At 36.3% G+C, this 17,269-nt stretch overlaps 1 protein-coding gene across 2 annotated transcripts in view; it reads right to left on the reverse strand.

The window, feature by feature from the left end:
- ttc39a (tetratricopeptide repeat domain 39A) overlaps positions 1-17,269 on the reverse strand; it is a 28,247-nt gene continuing 10,978 nt past the window's right edge. For both annotated transcript variants that reach the window (XM_048209834.1, XM_048209835.1), the window contains 16 exons: positions 15,393-15,524; positions 10,658-10,701; positions 10,369-10,436; positions 10,180-10,244; positions 9,425-9,524; positions 9,211-9,276; positions 8,684-8,792; positions 8,474-8,541; positions 8,184-8,243; positions 7,907-8,068; positions 7,449-7,540; positions 7,014-7,134; positions 5,916-6,027; positions 5,516-5,630; positions 3,112-3,228; positions 1-1,685 (listed from right to left, as the gene is read on the reverse strand). In XM_048209834.1, coding sequence (XP_048065791.1) covers positions 1,568-1,685; positions 3,112-3,228; positions 5,516-5,630; positions 5,916-6,027; positions 7,014-7,134; positions 7,449-7,540; positions 7,907-8,068; positions 8,184-8,243; positions 8,474-8,541; positions 8,684-8,792; positions 9,211-9,276; positions 9,425-9,524; positions 10,180-10,244; positions 10,369-10,436; positions 10,658-10,701; positions 15,393-15,524 — 1,549 coding nt within the window. In that variant the 3' untranslated portion in view covers positions 1-1,567. The remainder of the gene's footprint in view (positions 1,686-3,111; positions 3,229-5,515; positions 5,631-5,915; positions 6,028-7,013; positions 7,135-7,448; positions 7,541-7,906; positions 8,069-8,183; positions 8,244-8,473; positions 8,542-8,683; positions 8,793-9,210; positions 9,277-9,424; positions 9,525-10,179; positions 10,245-10,368; positions 10,437-10,657; positions 10,702-15,392; positions 15,525-17,269) is intronic.

The raw sequence follows: 17,269 nt of genomic DNA on the forward strand, positions 1-17,269 counted from the left end.
TTTTTGGAATGCTATCATTTAATTTTAAATAAAAAAAAGTAAGTTCAGTATTTACAGGAATGCGTTTACACAGTAGCCATGCACCACATACAGGATTTGCTGACCTCTATAGCCCAAAGCCTGTAAAATCAATCTAAATAACTAAGAATTTTCAATGAGGGAGAAACAAAAGCCATTACAATGAAAAACCCATATATCATTACATGTTTGCCACACTTAAAACATGGCATGTTGAGCAACATGAGCTGATGGTGTTTTTTCTTAATGTAAATTTGACTTTGGTAGAATTGGATTTCATAAAACAGGCACTATAAAGATTACATTGCAGAAGAACAAAAATCCATCCATGGACACTATTAAAACTAATCTGGGATAAATCAATACAAAACACAAAACTAAACTGCGGCTGTGTTTAGTTAGTTGAACTCCACACTATGGGGAAAAGCTGAATATGAAGTAGCATTCATTCAACAAAGTACAAACATGAACAAAGTACAATCCTCTGTCCTGAACCAGCTCAAATTTTCTTTCTCCTCATAGTGTAAGGCTGTAGTGGTTGTCAATGCATCCCTCACGTTGGCTGGAGCTGGCATGCCAGCCTGTCTTGCATGTATCTAAAAGACTTGTTTGTTTGAGCTCAAGTACGATCTGGACCAAGTCCACATGAAGGAGACTGCCTTTCTAAAAGACACATTCAGCTGCCCACTTAAAACGGGACATTTTGAAAGGCGCCATCATAGTGAATAAATACTAAAAAAGAAATAGCTAACTAAACCCACAAAACTTCCAGTTTACATTCTAATAGTAATTTTGAAGATGCTTGTTTTCTCTTTTTTAAACACGTTGCTAAAACAGACTAATTATGTACATAGAAAGACAATGATAATGTTATATGATACAAATTAAGCTTAGAACAGGAATCCTGTCTGTGAGATTTGACAAGGCCACAGTACTCTAACCAAAGAGTAACCCATGATATCGAACCATACGTTCATCATATTACCTCTGGACAATAGGTTTATTTTATAACCTATTTAAAGTCCAAAGATTAAAGTAAACTAATATTTGTGCACGTGCTTTAAATCCAAATAAAACGGATAGCTGTAAGGCACAGCCATGTCTAGGCTACTGATGTCACAGGGTGACCAATAGTGGAGACAATTACCAACAAGAGTTCTGAAAGCAGCCAAAAATGAATGAGCGATGGCCTTACTTGAATTCACAATGTTCTTAGCCTGATGTACCAGTATAATACTATTGGACTGGCATAACTTGTATATCTTGTATTATATTAATATTATTATAATTATTATTATTATTAATGGTACATTTAAAATACTAGCAAGATGTTATTTATATGACATCATAACAGCATGATGTCATTTCTGTGTCTTGACTGCACTGCCTCACAAAACATATTCATGCAGCTGTTGTCCATGTACTGTATAATCTATGTGTGCAATCGGGTCTGATTGGTCATGTGCTCCTTTAGTTCTCCTCTTGGCATATGGCAACCCACATCAAGCCTGATCATGGCTTTCTGTGAACCCTACGGTAACCTCAACCGTTAAGGGCTGGAGGGTGAGCAGTGGTCTCCGTTCACAGCTGTGCCTCGTGCCTTATGTAGTGCTGCCTGGATCCGGAAGTGTGTCCGTGATTCCATGGAATAGTTCTTGTAATTTTGCCTGGCAAAGAAATCATGGTTAATAGTGTAAATCATAAAATACACATCAGATGAAAACAGTGAGTGTTTCATGGTGGAATAATATATATACATACACACACATACACACACACACACACACACACACACACACACACACACACACACACACACACACACACACACACACACACACACACACACACACAATCTCTTGGGCAAAAAAATGGGCTAAACACTAAGCTTTTAATTGTGTTAACCACAAATTATTGGTCATTTAGCAAAATTTAAGCAAATGCACTACTTAAAAAGCCATCGCCGTCTCAAAAAAAAAAAAAAAAAAAAAAAAAAAAAAAAAATCAAAGACAGAATGAAGTTTTTAGCAGAATATGGGAAGTTGTGTGGAGTGATGAATCGCAATGTGTCTGCAATGTCCTCGAAAATCTGGTGAGAAAAATAATAATAAATGCATCTCTACCACAGTGAAGCATGGAGGAAGAGGTGTCATTGTGCTGGTATTGGTGAGCTACTTCACTGTGAAAAGTCATTTAAAGCTTTACAGGAGAATATTGCAGAATGGATTGCTTCCCACAAAAGAAAAGTTTTTATTATCAGATCAGATTATTGAGACAATGCTCCTGCACAAATTGCAAAGACAACCAAGAAGTGGCTTGAGAACAAGTCCATTAGGCTCATGTTTTGGCCTGGTCAGAGTTGGGAGACATTTTTCAACTACTCATGAACTGTTTGAAACCATTAACATTGAGTGGAACAACACTGACTCTTCTTCCTGTAAAAAGCTGTCTGCAAGCTGGGGAAGATTATTCCATGCTAAGTAACTTTATGTGGAATTCTTGCTAATTCCCTAACCAGTGATTTGCGATTAAAATGGTTAAGACCATTAAAAGAACAATAAATATTTTGCCATTTTTGGCTTGGCCCTTTTTTTTTTGCCCAGGAGTGTTTATTTTCTGATATACAATTATTTTTTACTTTTACTTTATTTTACAATTTTGACTGGTTTATTAATAAATATTTTTCTCCAAGATTTGAATTTGAAGGTTTTATTTCACAAGGCAACATTTACAGCAATGTACCAATGAGCTATCTGTAAATAATTGAATTTAATGCATAATTTCTACTTTCTAACACTATATAGGAGTGTTAATTTCTTGATTTTAAATTAAATTACACATTGAAAATTATTAACACTAAAAATGAGTAAATTATTAAATAAAAAATTAAATTATTAAATATTATAATAGCAAGGTGAAAAGGCATAAACATTATTTGTTTTCAGCAGTTGGTATATTTTCCATATCGAACAAAGCCATGAATTGATCTGTCTTTCAAACTGTAAAGATAAAACACAACCCTCTCCCCCCACCCATTCACACATAGTGTACATTGGGAGCCTATAAAACAGTCACTGTCAGGGCTGAACTTACTTGGCTGTCTCCAGAAGTTTGATGGCCTCCTCTATTCTGCCTTCCTCCAAACACAATAAACCATGTTCCAGAAGAGCATTGGGCACCAGGTAGTGGTCATATTTAATCTGACTCTCACTGTGCAAGTATAAACATTAGCAGACAGACAGAAAGACAGCATTTACAGTAACCATTTTTACAAATGTTTAATCATTTTCTCTATTATTTGTGACATTCTGTGACATTAAGTGCCCCTATTATGTCTTTTCAATTACCTTTCATGGAGTGTGTAATATAACCGTTTGTGAATGTAAAAGGTCTACAAAGTTTTAAAGATCAAATTGCACGACAAATAAAGTTATAGTCTCCTAAAAGAAAGAATCAGTTCTGCTGAAACGAGTCGTCAAGTCTCACTTCCATAACATATCTACATAGGTTTGTGACAAATTTGCATAATTCCAGCCTATGGTCTTCATTGGCTGTCCATGAACGACGTTTACTTTGGCACACCCTCAAACACTGTTGTTGTACCTGAGAAGCGACATGTTGTGTTGTCAACATGTTGAGAAGACACTGTTTTCTATGCTGAAAATCCACTTTGCATGCACTTGCAAAGGATGTGGACCCATGCTGGAATTGATATGGTAAAACCGACGATGCCATTGTTACTGTTCATGCATACAAGTGCTGAGGAAGCCTCCAGAGCTGAAATTCAAATACGGTAATGGGTGTTTGGTTTCTGACATGCGCTGTGAGCAGTAGACCAGTCACAACAGACTGGGCCATCTGACCAATCAGAGCAGAGGAAGGTGTCAGAAAGGAGGGGTTTAGAGAGGCTTGAGCTGTTTCAGACACTGTGAGAAAAGAGCTGATGCTTCAATGTATATTATGAGAAAAGTGTTTTTTGACCTTGGATGCATGTAAACCTATTGTAGGAGACCTCCAAAACAAAATTAGGAATGTTTAATATAGCATAATAGGGGCACTTTAAAACATATCAAATTTTTTATTCTGTGCTGTGGAATCACAGAACATATCATTTTACCAGTCAGACTCTTTCAGCTTGATATTACTGGATGTTTAAAGGGGTGGTTCAATGCGATTTCACTTTTTTAACTTTAGTTAGTGTGTAATGTTGCTGCTTGAGCATAAACAGTATCTGCAAAGTTACAGCACTGAAAGTTCAATGCAAACGGAGATCTTCTAAAGTTATGGCAGTTTAATGCCTACAAAAACAACCGGTTTGGACTACAATGAGCTTCTTCCCGGGTTGGTGACATCATAAACCCTGCAAAACACGCCCCTGGGAACACGCAACAAAGTGGGCGAGGCCATGTCACAAGCATAATGGAAGCGGAAGAGTTGTGTACACCGGACGCGAGCGGTGCGGCGCGTCAATAGATAAGAGAACCCATTATAATCTGTGATATTTTCTACACTGGATGCGCTGTGATAGACAGCTTCCACAATCTACACGAGTTTAATGCTGGATGGCTATTACTGAATGCACAAAGGCTATTACTGAAAGAAGCAGTTCCCCGTTTATCACCCCAAACTGTAAGTACGTTTTATTGTTTGTACATGTCTTTTAAACGTATAGTTCTGTTGCTATTTTTGGTTGCATCAAGGACATATACAAAGAGCAACTCGTTTTTGCTTCGCTAGCCAGTTAGCTGTATTATAGTGCATACTTCTCCAACAAACACCAACAAACTTATATGTTCATAGACAAACAGTTGTTCATGCTATAAATTAAACTCTACCTTTACAAAAATGCTACTCAGTCATGTATTCGGCTACAGTAAAGCTTTAATCAGGATAAAACTGTATCTTGAAAGCTAACAAACAGCAGTGACAGCATATCTAAACACTTTGACACAAATACTAAATGAAATATCATTCATAAACGTCCTTTAAAAGCCGCGATTGCTGTTCATCTGGGTCTGATTCGGGCTCAATTTGATACAGCAATATAATCAAATTGAGCATACAATATAACCGAAGCCCACGTAACCGGTAACAAATGGTAAGGGGCGTGGCGTTTCCGGACGCTTCAGGGAATCACGACGGCTCTGGATAGACTGGGCCAGCTAACCAATCTGAGCACATTGCGTATTCCGGCGGGAGTGGCTTCACAGAAGCAGGAAATCAAACGAGCCGTTCATATGACAGTGTAAACAGAGGTGTAGAATAAAGGTAAAATATATTAAAAATACAGCGTTTTCAAAAAAACAAAGCATTAAGACATGTGCCCCAAAAACACAATCAAGCCTAGAAAAAAACCATTGAACCACCCCTTTAAAACAAGTCTGTAGAGTCAATACCAGAAAATAGGCCATGTCTACTTAAGTCTTCACATAGGAAACCACAAACACTTCTCTTCATATTAATGTGATTTGTTGTGAAGCAAAAGAGCAAGACTAACTTGCAAAGGACGAGGGTGAAGTAATGTTCAGCTTCCTCCTTGAAACCCAAGTGTTTGAGACAGAGCCCCTTAAGCAGACTAACCACACACTGGTCATCTGTGGTGAACTCAGTCCCTGAGGGCAAACACACAGAGACATTTATGTTACAGAGAAAGTGTCTGTTGATCTTTTTTTTTTCTTCAATGGAACACACTGTTGTATTATTACTTTTTGATGCATATGGTCATTATGAATTGTGGTTGCATGGCAAGTGCTGTGTAATCATTTTTCAATTTTTTTCAACTGTCCCTGCTCAAAAATATAATTTGGAATGACATGAGGGAATAAATAATTACATTATTTGTTGGTGAACTATTATTTTAAAAATGTACAACAGCATTGAGTGGAGGGGTTTTTTACTTGGATACTGGTCGAGCATCTGCTGGGCCTCGTCCAGAGTCTTCAGCATGCCCTCTGTCAGGTCCTTGTGCTTCCCAATCACAGTGTAGCCATTCCAAATATACATCATCTCCTGTTGTGTAAACATACCCACACACTGAGTGAGAATCTAAGACTGCAGGTGCTTCCCTTTGTTTATTTTATAGTGGGATTACACAGGTCAGGATGGTCTAATTCCTTACTCTGTTAATTAAAGGGCCGTTCACACAGGACATCTTGCACTTAAAAATAGCAAAACGGAACACAATAGAATAGAACAGGAAGCATGTTTATAGATGCAGTGCACCATTGCCAAATGTACATGATCAGACTCAACACATCTGAATGGTGATCTCAACCTTTTTGACTTCAATGCCACCCCCATTGTCAACAACAATATTTGAAGCCCCCACAGAGGAGAGTTTGCTGGCAAAAAAGAGAACACAAAAGAGCTCGTAATAAAATGAGAATTAACATTGGCTTGGCTTTTCAAAGATGGTGAGAACTGAGGGATTTGAAATGTTGTAAAAGCCATGCAGAGATGCCGTTTTTATTACTCAACAGGTGATTAAGGTATTTTATTGAAAAGATGTAGCTCTCTAACAGAGTTCACTGTAAAGCATTATCTATTGTGAAGGGTGATATCATTATAGTTGTTGTAGCACTGTGTATTTTCAAGGAAGTACAGTGTCTATTAATGGGTATAGCTACAGTAATGTCTTCTGCTAGTCAGTTTGAGATCCTTTCCATCTAAACTGGTTATATCTCTTAAGCCTAGTAGTGAATGTTTTATGAGCAGTAGGATAACCATATTCATCTGCACAGTCACGCAGAGCCGAAACACAAGCAAAACAATGCATCCAGTTTTTGTTTTTTAACCGCTAGAGGGCCAAAAGTGTGCCTTTAAGTCATCTTTAAGGCAACTAGTGGGCCATGACCCCCTGGTTAAGAACCACTGCTTTACACAGTGAGACACAACACAATGGTCAAAGATGCAAGAACACATCCTGTGAACAATGTAAATAAGACACTTGCATACAGTATCAAATAAATACAGACAATATAATACTGAATACTGACCAATGGAGGTGCAGGAAGAGGAATGGCGTTATCTGTATTATAGCGTCGAGCTTTTCGGATGGCAAACTTCTCTGTGGGCAATGACTTCCCAGCTATTTTCTGCTTCAGGCTGGGAACTTGCCTGAAAAGTGTAAAACAGATAACAGCTTGTATTATACAGTAAAATACAGACATATAAAATGTCAATTTATAGTGGATGGGCTACATGAGAGGTTCTAATTAAATATGAGATAAAAAAAAAAGGTCACTTTGCAATGCTTGCTTAAACTGAATTATATTACAGTACAGGCTGTATATACAGTAGATAATGAGCTTTTTCTTATCTGATAGTTATGTTATCCGATTTATAGATTTGTATTTAATCATGTGATTACATCAACTTATGAACGAAAGTGCATAGACGCAAACATATACATACAGGCTCACACACATTACCTAAACAAAGCCACCTCATTCTCCCCGAACGGTTGGCATTCCTCACGACTCAGCATGCTGAGGTAAGCACCTTTCATATATGCATATGTGGCCTGAAAAAAAGTGTGTGTAAGAGGAAAAAAAAGAGCAATGAGTTCCAAACTGCACAGTAAACACAATCATCCCAGCGGGAGATTAATTGTCCTCAACCTCCATTCATGTTATATCAGCAGAGCTTTTTTAAAACAAAATCTTCAATTTTATTAAATAAAATATGTTTGATATACATATGTACATGTATTTCAATTTCCACTTGCTTTTATTCATATTTAAATTCTAAATGATGTTTTCTAATTCAAATTTATTACGATTAAAAAGAGATTATCCATTCAATTTTGAATGGCACACAGATCAAGCAACCTCTCCATAGTCAAATATCTGTTCAGTGCACCAATCAACTGTATATTTTAGGGTTTCACCTTAGACCAGGTGTTCTCTTTGCTGAGCAGGTCTGCGTAGAAGTAGGCCATCTTCCAGTGCCTCTTATAAGTGAAACACCACATCAGTTCCCAATAACACATGTGATGGAATTGCTTCCATTGCTGCTGAGCTTCACAGCACTCCTCGAAACGCTTGATAGCCTGCAGGACAAGAACATGCAAATGAACACATGCACACAGTCAATAGAAACAAAATATAAATTATTAATTATAAATTCTGCTTTGTATGTATTGCATAAGAGTAACAATCACTTACAGCATCCAGATTTCCTTTGATTACCTCTATTCGACCAGCGAAGAACAGGAAAATGGATCCCTGACCAAAACACAGAAGTTCATACTCTACTATTTCATAACAATGGCTGCGTAGATGCTCATCGTATAACATAATTAAAACAGGTTTTTTTTTTTATTATAATTACAGACATTAGCGTTTTTCAGCTGCAGTGTGCATTGGTCATACAAGATGTTCATGTTTTTGTTTAGTGTGTCTGGCTTTTTCACTGGAAAATCTGTTGTTTGTAAAAATGGTGGTCAAATAAGTACCTTCGGATACTTTTTTAGATAAGGCTGCAGCAGTTTTTCTGCATCGTCCACATCTCCCTCTCCAGTGCCTAAAGCACACACACATACACACAAGGTAACACAGAACAACACAGTGTTACTTCTGATGCTACATATGATTTGAACATGTGATTCAATTCCTCCTTGTAACCTATGAACCAATGAAGCGAAAATGAAGCATTTTTTTCTTACCCAGAATGAAGCTCATGAAGGTGTGGTAGCAAAGCAACAACATGTTACACAGGAAAGACCTAAACGTGTGCTCAGAGGAGCCCTCCTGGAGCTGCTGAAGACCAAACTCCTATAACAAACACAGACAGAATAAACAAATAATTAGAATAAACATATCATACAGGAAATTATCCACATTAGTGTGCTTCACTATATTTAAAAAAAAAAAAAAAAAAAACTGGTAACCTAAAATAGTAACATTTAAATGAACTGGTCAAGAATATTATTTAATATCGCTACATCAACTTAAATACATTAATTTATACCAACAAAACTAGTCTTAATGGATCAAATCAGATAGAAATAGCTCTTTTTGTTAACAATTTCAGGTTCAAACTTTATAAGTATAAAAACACCTTGAAAGACTTTATTGCTAAGACAGTCAGAAAAAAAAAAAAAAAAAAAAAAATCAAGCTCAGATTAAATTTCATTTGTACACGCCAAACGTGAGCAGAGCCAAACTAAGCTTAGTACTACACAATACTCACTTTGTTACCAGAGAAGCCCACAAATTCCAACAACCTGAGAGTCCGAGTTGGCAACAATGACAGCATCTGGGAGAAATACAGGTGAGGGGTTGAGAAAACAGTTTTGTCCTCAATAAACTCAATGCTAGGATTCATAAACGGTCATGGTTTGATTTAACAATAGGATGCCTTTTAAGGCTAAGACACAGGAAAATATATGACATAACGCACTCACCAGGTTAAAGGCCCCGACCCCAAGCTTAACGCCTCCTTCAAAATGACCATGATTGTCACCGTGAACATAACCTGAGGACTTCAGGACTGTATGTAACTCCCTTTCAACACAAACACATATAAATAGACATACAGAAACACTGATGTAAGTATATAAATGAAAACACACACAAAACCAGTTCTTCAGATTAAGAATTAAGCAAATTACATTATAGGCCTAACATGAAATCTTGATACTCTATTTTATTATTATATATTAAAAAAGGAAAAAAACAATTATATATATTAATATGTAATAAATAAAATGAAAATAAAATAGCATTTAATAATTATAATTAATAAAAATAACATTTAATATTTAAGTTAAATTATTCAGGTGCAATAAAAGCACATACATATTAAACGAGATGGAAAGAGGAATACGTTTTATATCACAGGTCAATGTTAATTTAGTATTAATATTTATATAACAGTAAATAGTATTTATTAATATGTTGAATGTGCTTTTATTTTTATATTTTCAGTTTTAATTTTAGTTAAAGTTTTAGTAATTTTGTTATGTACTTTTTATATTTTTATTAGCATTAGTATTTTTTACATTTCTATTTAGCTTCAATTTATTTTTGTTTGCAGTAATTGCAGTACTTAAACTAAAGTTTTCATCTAATACTTTTATTTCAACTTCATTTGAATTACCATTTTTATATATATATATATATTAGTTTTAGCTAACAACAACACTGCAGCAGGTCTTACTTGTATATTTGATAGCTGTTTCTCACTTTCATTCCTCCCTTTATGAAGCTGATCATATTTTCATCCTGAAAGAAACAGCAAATCTTAGATAAGCAACTTTATGCACAATATTATGTTTCATAATTACTAACAACAGGGCGAAGTATATTTAATATCAGCAGTAAAAGGGAATCAACCACTGGGACAAACCTGCAGGAAAGTGAGCGCTGCCCTCTGGAGGAGGCATTCGGCATAGCACACTTCAGCATGGAGCTCCTCTGGGGAGGACACAAATGAAAATACGCTTTCAGACTCTCTACGCATGGTGGGAGTATGTCACACTGCCTTTTCAAAAAACAGCCACATGATATGGTCACCATGGTTTGAGGAAGTGATTGCATGAAGAGTATTATCATGGCAACAAGTATGATTTATTTCTTTACTGATACATTCCTATTGCCAATTTATCATTTTTTAACATATTTATACAGGCACCCACCTTCTGTGAAGTTTTTGCTGTTGAAGGAAGCCTTTTTACGGTATCTGTAATGACAAACACATCCTTATCAGTCCTGTTCTAAAACAATGATCCATCAGTAGTGGTTACTGTTGGCATAGTCGGCTGAGGTCAGCCTTGTGTTCTCTATTGCAGTCCTAGTGTGTGAAAGCTGGTCCCAATACAGCAGACAAACTTGTACTTGGCCCAAAAGTCAAAGCATGGCTTGATTCATAGTATCCCTCAGGCCATATAAATAGAGCAGTTGGATTGGATCTAAGGAGGACACAATATCTGTCTGGTTTCTGTCTGAGTAATCCAACTCCCCTCTGAGGGACAAACATGAATTATTCTGAGTCAGTTTGGATTCTATTAAATTTACACACACAAAAAAAGACATGCAAATGAATGCTGGGGGCTAAGATAAGTAGGCCATGTACACCCTACAGAGTTTTGTGAGTGACAACCACATTTAAATGCAGGAACATTACTGGTCTGTGTGTCTATGGAATACAGAAGTCACTCTGTATCACTCAAGTGACAGCCACAGCAATGTAAATAAACTACATGATGTTAACAGTTTAGCCACTGAGCACCAGAATGGTCAGGCACTAAAATAGTTTTTACCAAGAGGACATTAACATCATGAACAGTTCTCCCTACTATGCAAAAAAAAAAAAAAAAAAAGTATTTCACATATTGTGCACCTTTCTTATTCACATTCTCTTGCATAAATGCTTCTGTATATAGATTATTTTTTACACACATACATATTTACTCTATATGTACATACATAAGAGACTTATTTTAAAAACATTAGAAAAATCTAAATTATTCCAAACTTTAAAGAGTATATATAGTATCTTTTTTTATTCACTTGTTTTTTATTCTTTCTTTTTTCCTGTGTACTGTAAGCTTCACCAAACAAATTCCTGTTTGTAAGCAATAAATCTGATTCTAATTCTGATTCTGCTTTGGGTTAGTTTTCTAATATTTGCACCTAAAGATGTATTTTCATCTGGAAAGGAAATGACAGAAACACTGTAGTTTGTTTATGCTCTTTAAACTACTGCTTTTAAAGGGGTGGTTGATTATGATTTCACTTTTTTTAACTTTAGATAGTGTGTAATGTTTCTGTTTGAGCATAAACAACACCTGCAAAGTTACAAAACTCAAAGTCCAATGCAATGCAAGATATTTTCTTTTACAGAAATCGCTTTTTGAGGACTACAACAAATGGCTGGTAGGGACTACAACGAGCTTCTTCCCGGGTTGGTGACATCACAAACCCCAAAATTTACATAAACCCTGCCCCTGGGAACACACAACAAAGGAGGTGAGGCCATGTTGGGCTGCTCTAGAGAAAAGGAAGAGCTGTTGTAGTAAAGTTGTTCGAGGGTCAATTCAACACTGGATTTTCACAAAAGATTAACTGACAACACATTTGATAGTCAATGAGTTGAATCAACTCCACAGCAACTACATAAATGTATACACTATCCGTTCAGAAACATCCAGTTGCATTCTAAAAGTTGTAACTTCTTGAAGACTCTCCATCAGTGTCCGACTCCGGTTTGAACAATGTAAGGCTGAACACCATTTCTGACAATCGTCATTTTGGCAGCATGAGATTCTCCAGCTTTGTTGTTGTTGAGCAACTGAAGTGCGAGCTGTTAAAGCTCCGCCCTCTTCTGGAAAGGAGGTTTGAATCAGGTCTGTGTTGTGACCTGATCCCAATTCCCTTCTTTCTTGCCCTTCAGGTATATTTACAGGTGGATTTACATTAGGTAGTGTGAATGAATGACACTGACATTAGGTTTTATTGAGTATATAGCAATAGTACTTTAAATACTTGATCTATATTTTTTAGACCAGTTAAGATCAATGTTGTGACGAGGTATATATAGCATGTATTGTGACAGAACTGGTTTACTATCCTGCATACGTGGCAGCTATTATGACTAGACAGTGCAATTGATGTGCGTAAAGTTGACGAGCAGCTATGAGTTTATGTGGGATCAGCTGATCAGTGCTATGCAGGGTATGGATGATGTGGCAGAGTCACAGAGGGTGTATGAGTTGCCTGGAAACGACCGTGTACACCAGATTGTCACACCCCTCTAACACAGTGTGTCGTGGATCTCTGAAATTCCTCTGCCATCTGGGATGTGGTAATAACCCTAGACCTGCAGCATTCTTGGATTACGTCACAAATACAAATGTGACATAACCGTGAGGAACCTGAAAATAGTGTATAGATGCTAATAGTAGTGTCTGGGCTCTGAAATAGAAAACAAGCCCAATGTAGACACCACCCTGCTAACTCTATGTTATGAATATAGCAACATTTTCATTCATATATATATATATATATATATATATATATACAGGGAGTGCAGAATTATTAGGCAAGTTTATTTTCTGATCATATTTTTTTTCCAAGCACATTTTACCAATTCCAATCCACATCAATCTTAATAACTCCTATTAATATTGTTTGTAATCATTTATAAGTGATATTTAATTGTTCATGAAGGCTGGAAATGAAAAATGCCTTATATTCAGGTGTGCAGAATTATTAGGCAGGTTTTCTTTTACAGGCAAAATGAGCCAAAAAAGAGATTTAACTCAGACTGAAAAGTCAAAAATTATTAAATACTCTTGAGAAGGACGCAATACTAATGCAATACTAGAAATTGCAAAGTTAAAGCATGACCAAGGGTCAGCAAAATGCTCATTGGGTCAGCGGGGTCATACAAAAACAGGTGGAAAAGAAAAGACATGTTAACTGCAAAATAGTTAAGAATTCAGGTGAAGAATTAAGTGTGAAACCATCAGGAACCCTTTAGTCTCCAGCGCCACCATTTTCCAGAACTGCAACCTACCTGGAGTCTCCAGAAGTGCAAGGGGTCAGGATCTCAGAGACTTAGGTTAGCTAAAGAATCCTAAAAAATGACCCGCTCTTAATAAGAATCACAAGCTGAAGTGTTATAAAATACATGAAGACTGGGTTTTTATAGGCCTTATAGACACACAGATTGAGAGTGACTCCTGAAGGACCAGCACCACATCCTCTTGTACCACTGTTTGAAGAATTTATCTTCCAGAATCTGGCAATAAGTTTTGGAAGATCATTTTTAGTCCATCTCTGCAAGATGGACATTTCAGGATAAGAGATGGACTAAAGGTGAACTCCCACACCTTACTGCCAGATTCTGGAAGATAAATTCTTCAAACAGTGGTACAAGAGGATGTGGTGCTGGTCCTTCAGGAGTCACTCTCAATCTGTGTGTCTATAAGGCCTATAAAAACCCAGTCTTCATGTATTTTATAACACTTCAGCTTGTGATTCTTATTAAGAGCGGGTCATTTTTTAGGATTCTTTAGCTAACCTAAGTCTCTGAGATCCTGACACCTTGCACTTCTGGAGACTCCAGGTAGGTTGCAGTTCTGGAAAATGGTGTCACTGGAGACTAAAGGGTTCCTGATGGTTTCACACTTAATTCTTCACCTTAATTCTTAATTATTTTGCTGTTAACGTGTCTTTTCTTTTCCACCTGTTTTTGTATGACCCCGCTGACCCAATGAGCATTTTGCTGTCCTTTGGTCATGCTTTAACTTTGCAATTTCTAGTATTGCATTAGTATTGTGTCCTTCTCATGAGTATTTAATAATTTTTGACTTTTCAGTCTGAGTTAAATCTCTTTTTTGGCTCATTTTGCCTGTAAAAGAAAACTTGCCTAATAATTCTGCACACCTGAATATAAGGCATTTTTCATTTCCAGCCTTCATGAACAATTAAATATCACTTATAAATGATTAAAAACAATATTAATAGGAGTTATTAAGATTGATGTGGATTGGAAATGGTAAAATGTGCTTGGAAAAAAAATATGATCAGAAAATCAACTTGCCTAATAATTCTGCACTCCCTGTATATATATATATATATATATATAGTTAGTTCTAGCTCTCAAATCTGATTGGCTGAGAGCCTTTTCCAGCCATGCAATGTTCTATTAATATCACACGGAAACCGTTTCACAATTTGTATCACTCTGCTTGTTTCTGCCGGATCTATACTGGCAGCATTTCTCAAAGCGAGCGTCAATGGCGGAGGAGCGAACTCACTATAATTTTACAAATACTACTGTTATTGTGCCACTGAATTTTACGATTTATATATAAACATAGCACTTATTTGAAAATTTGTTTCAATGTTTTTAGAGATGTAAGCTCCAGGCCATCAGCGGCTATTCAGCGCTCATGGACCCACTGAGAATAGCTTTATCTCGGCCAGTCCTTTGGGAATTTGCCACTGGCTTTTATGTAGATAGTGGTTAAACTAAATATAATTTTGGGTATATCAAACAGGCAATCTTTGGTCTTATACTTGTTCCAGAGCAAACTGATTTGGCTAAGGGCAAAGTTAAGTTTCATAACTTTATAATTTTATTTAACTTAAATCCTATACTAACTAGAATGCCGCTTTAGTACTTTTGACTGAATTTTTTGCTTGTTTATTTCCTATTCTACAAACTTCTTATACTTTGGCTATTATTGTTCATTTAAATATTATTGTTTACTAAATAATATTTGTATTTATATAAATAATATGCAATATTTGGTATTGTGAAATATTATTACAATTTAAAATATATATATATTCCCCAGAATGTTAAGCAGTAGTGCATATACAGAGAGAGAGAGAGAGAGAAAGAGAGATATGATAACACACCGTTGACACACAGCCTGTGCCTCTTTCATTGTGTTTCCTGCAGTCAAGATGTCCTCCGGTTCGAAGGTCATCATGGCCTGCATTTCCAGTATAGTGGCATATGTAAGCGCGTGGTACATGCTGTCTTTATTCCTGTCAAAGAACACAAAGGAAGATGCTGCATTAGATCTATATATAGAACAATGGAAAGGGTGGTGTGACTTAGTGACGGTAAAAGAAAATTCACCTCTGAAATACTGACTTTGTGTATCCTGACCATCCAACAACATGATACTAATACTAATGACATTATGAAAAACAACCAGAGAAATACAAGTCAAAATAAAAAAGTGGATGCACCCCAATGCAGTATTCTGTTTATCTAAGCTTTCACAATAATATTTGTTATTTACTTCAAAAATGTCAAAAAAGTGTTTCAATTAACATTCATTTTTATGCACATTGTGACTTTTGATTTAGCTAAATTCTAGGCAGCAGTTAAACTCAATTTAGTGACTCTCTACAGTGCATTTTCAGTTCTTTCAGGAACAGGAGAGAATGTGACACTACTAGTTCAACATTCCTGAGCAGAGTGATGTCTAGATAAACAGGTTTACCACTCTTTTCTTTGCAGAGGAGGAATTGGAATAATGTTGATGTGACAAGTATAGGACTGTAGCATATTTTACATTCTCTAACAAAACAATACATTTCTATACCAATGTACTAATATTTTGGACAAGCTTTCCAATCCTTTAATGACTCTGCATACTGCAGATCATATAGATAACAATATATCATGAAGGCAATACACATGAAAGAATTACTCTCCAACTATTTATATGGCAAACTTTCTGTCATGGAACAGGATAAGACAATACTGAGAAAATACTGCAAAAGCTGCGAGACCAAATAAATCCAAACACTCAAATGAATCTCAGGATTTGAAATTGAGTTTGAGTTGCTGTTTTCCTAAGGAATAAACAAACACTGGCCTACACTCCTGACCAGTGTGTAATCATTATTATCCTGTCCAAGTCAAATCTGATGTCCTGCAAAACACTGCACCAAGTCAGAATGGAGAATGGATTGAAGTTATGTTCACATTCATTTTATGGTGGCTTTATAGTGGTTGGAGAGCTAGATAAAACTCCTGTAAAAAAAAATAGTCCACTGCTGAGAGTATTAGATTTGATCGAGTTGTTTTCCAACTTTGAACCTGTACAGACATGGACTCTGATAATTTTGCTTTGAGTCAAACATTTCTTCACCTCTTTTTCTGCTTTTGTTTGTAACTTACTTTCCCTCTCACACATGTACCTTTCATTAGCTCTGTGCATGTAGAGGCCCTGCCCTGCTGGCTGGAATGGGGTGGGACGTGACTAAAACAAACCTATTAAGTAAATCACAAAACTGTGACTTCACTGTTTGCAAGTTCAAACAGTGTGCAGCAGAAGATTCAGTGAGATCCTGATTTTTCAAATCAATCCCTTGCTGATCAGCATATCTATGTTTATGTATTATGCAAGTTTGAATGGTACACATGAATGTGCCAAACTGATATCTGACCTGACAGATGACTTGACCTGAAAATGTAAAACAGAACTATTTACCAGCAGGGCCTCTGGTAAGTAAACACAAAGTTGACTGGCAGTTTGTCAACTTTATTAGGAACTACAATATCATACATGATTTAAAGTAAATTTTAAGAATGATAACCCTCAATGATTTAATATAATAATAATGAGCACCCCAATACACAACAGCACACACCCATCCACAGCTGTGAGTGGTGAGGAGGGCAGAAATGCGAGATGCTCTAGTCTAAGACACAGCATACGCATTAAAACAGGGTGTGGAGTGAGGAGAAGAAAAGATCTTGAGGTGAATCTCAAGAG

Source organism: Megalobrama amblycephala, linkage group LG12 (assembly GCF_018812025.1).
Source record: "Megalobrama amblycephala isolate DHTTF-2021 linkage group LG12, ASM1881202v1, whole genome shotgun sequence".
In the NCBI taxonomy this organism is placed as follows: domain Eukaryota; kingdom Metazoa; phylum Chordata; class Actinopteri; order Cypriniformes; family Xenocyprididae; genus Megalobrama; species Megalobrama amblycephala.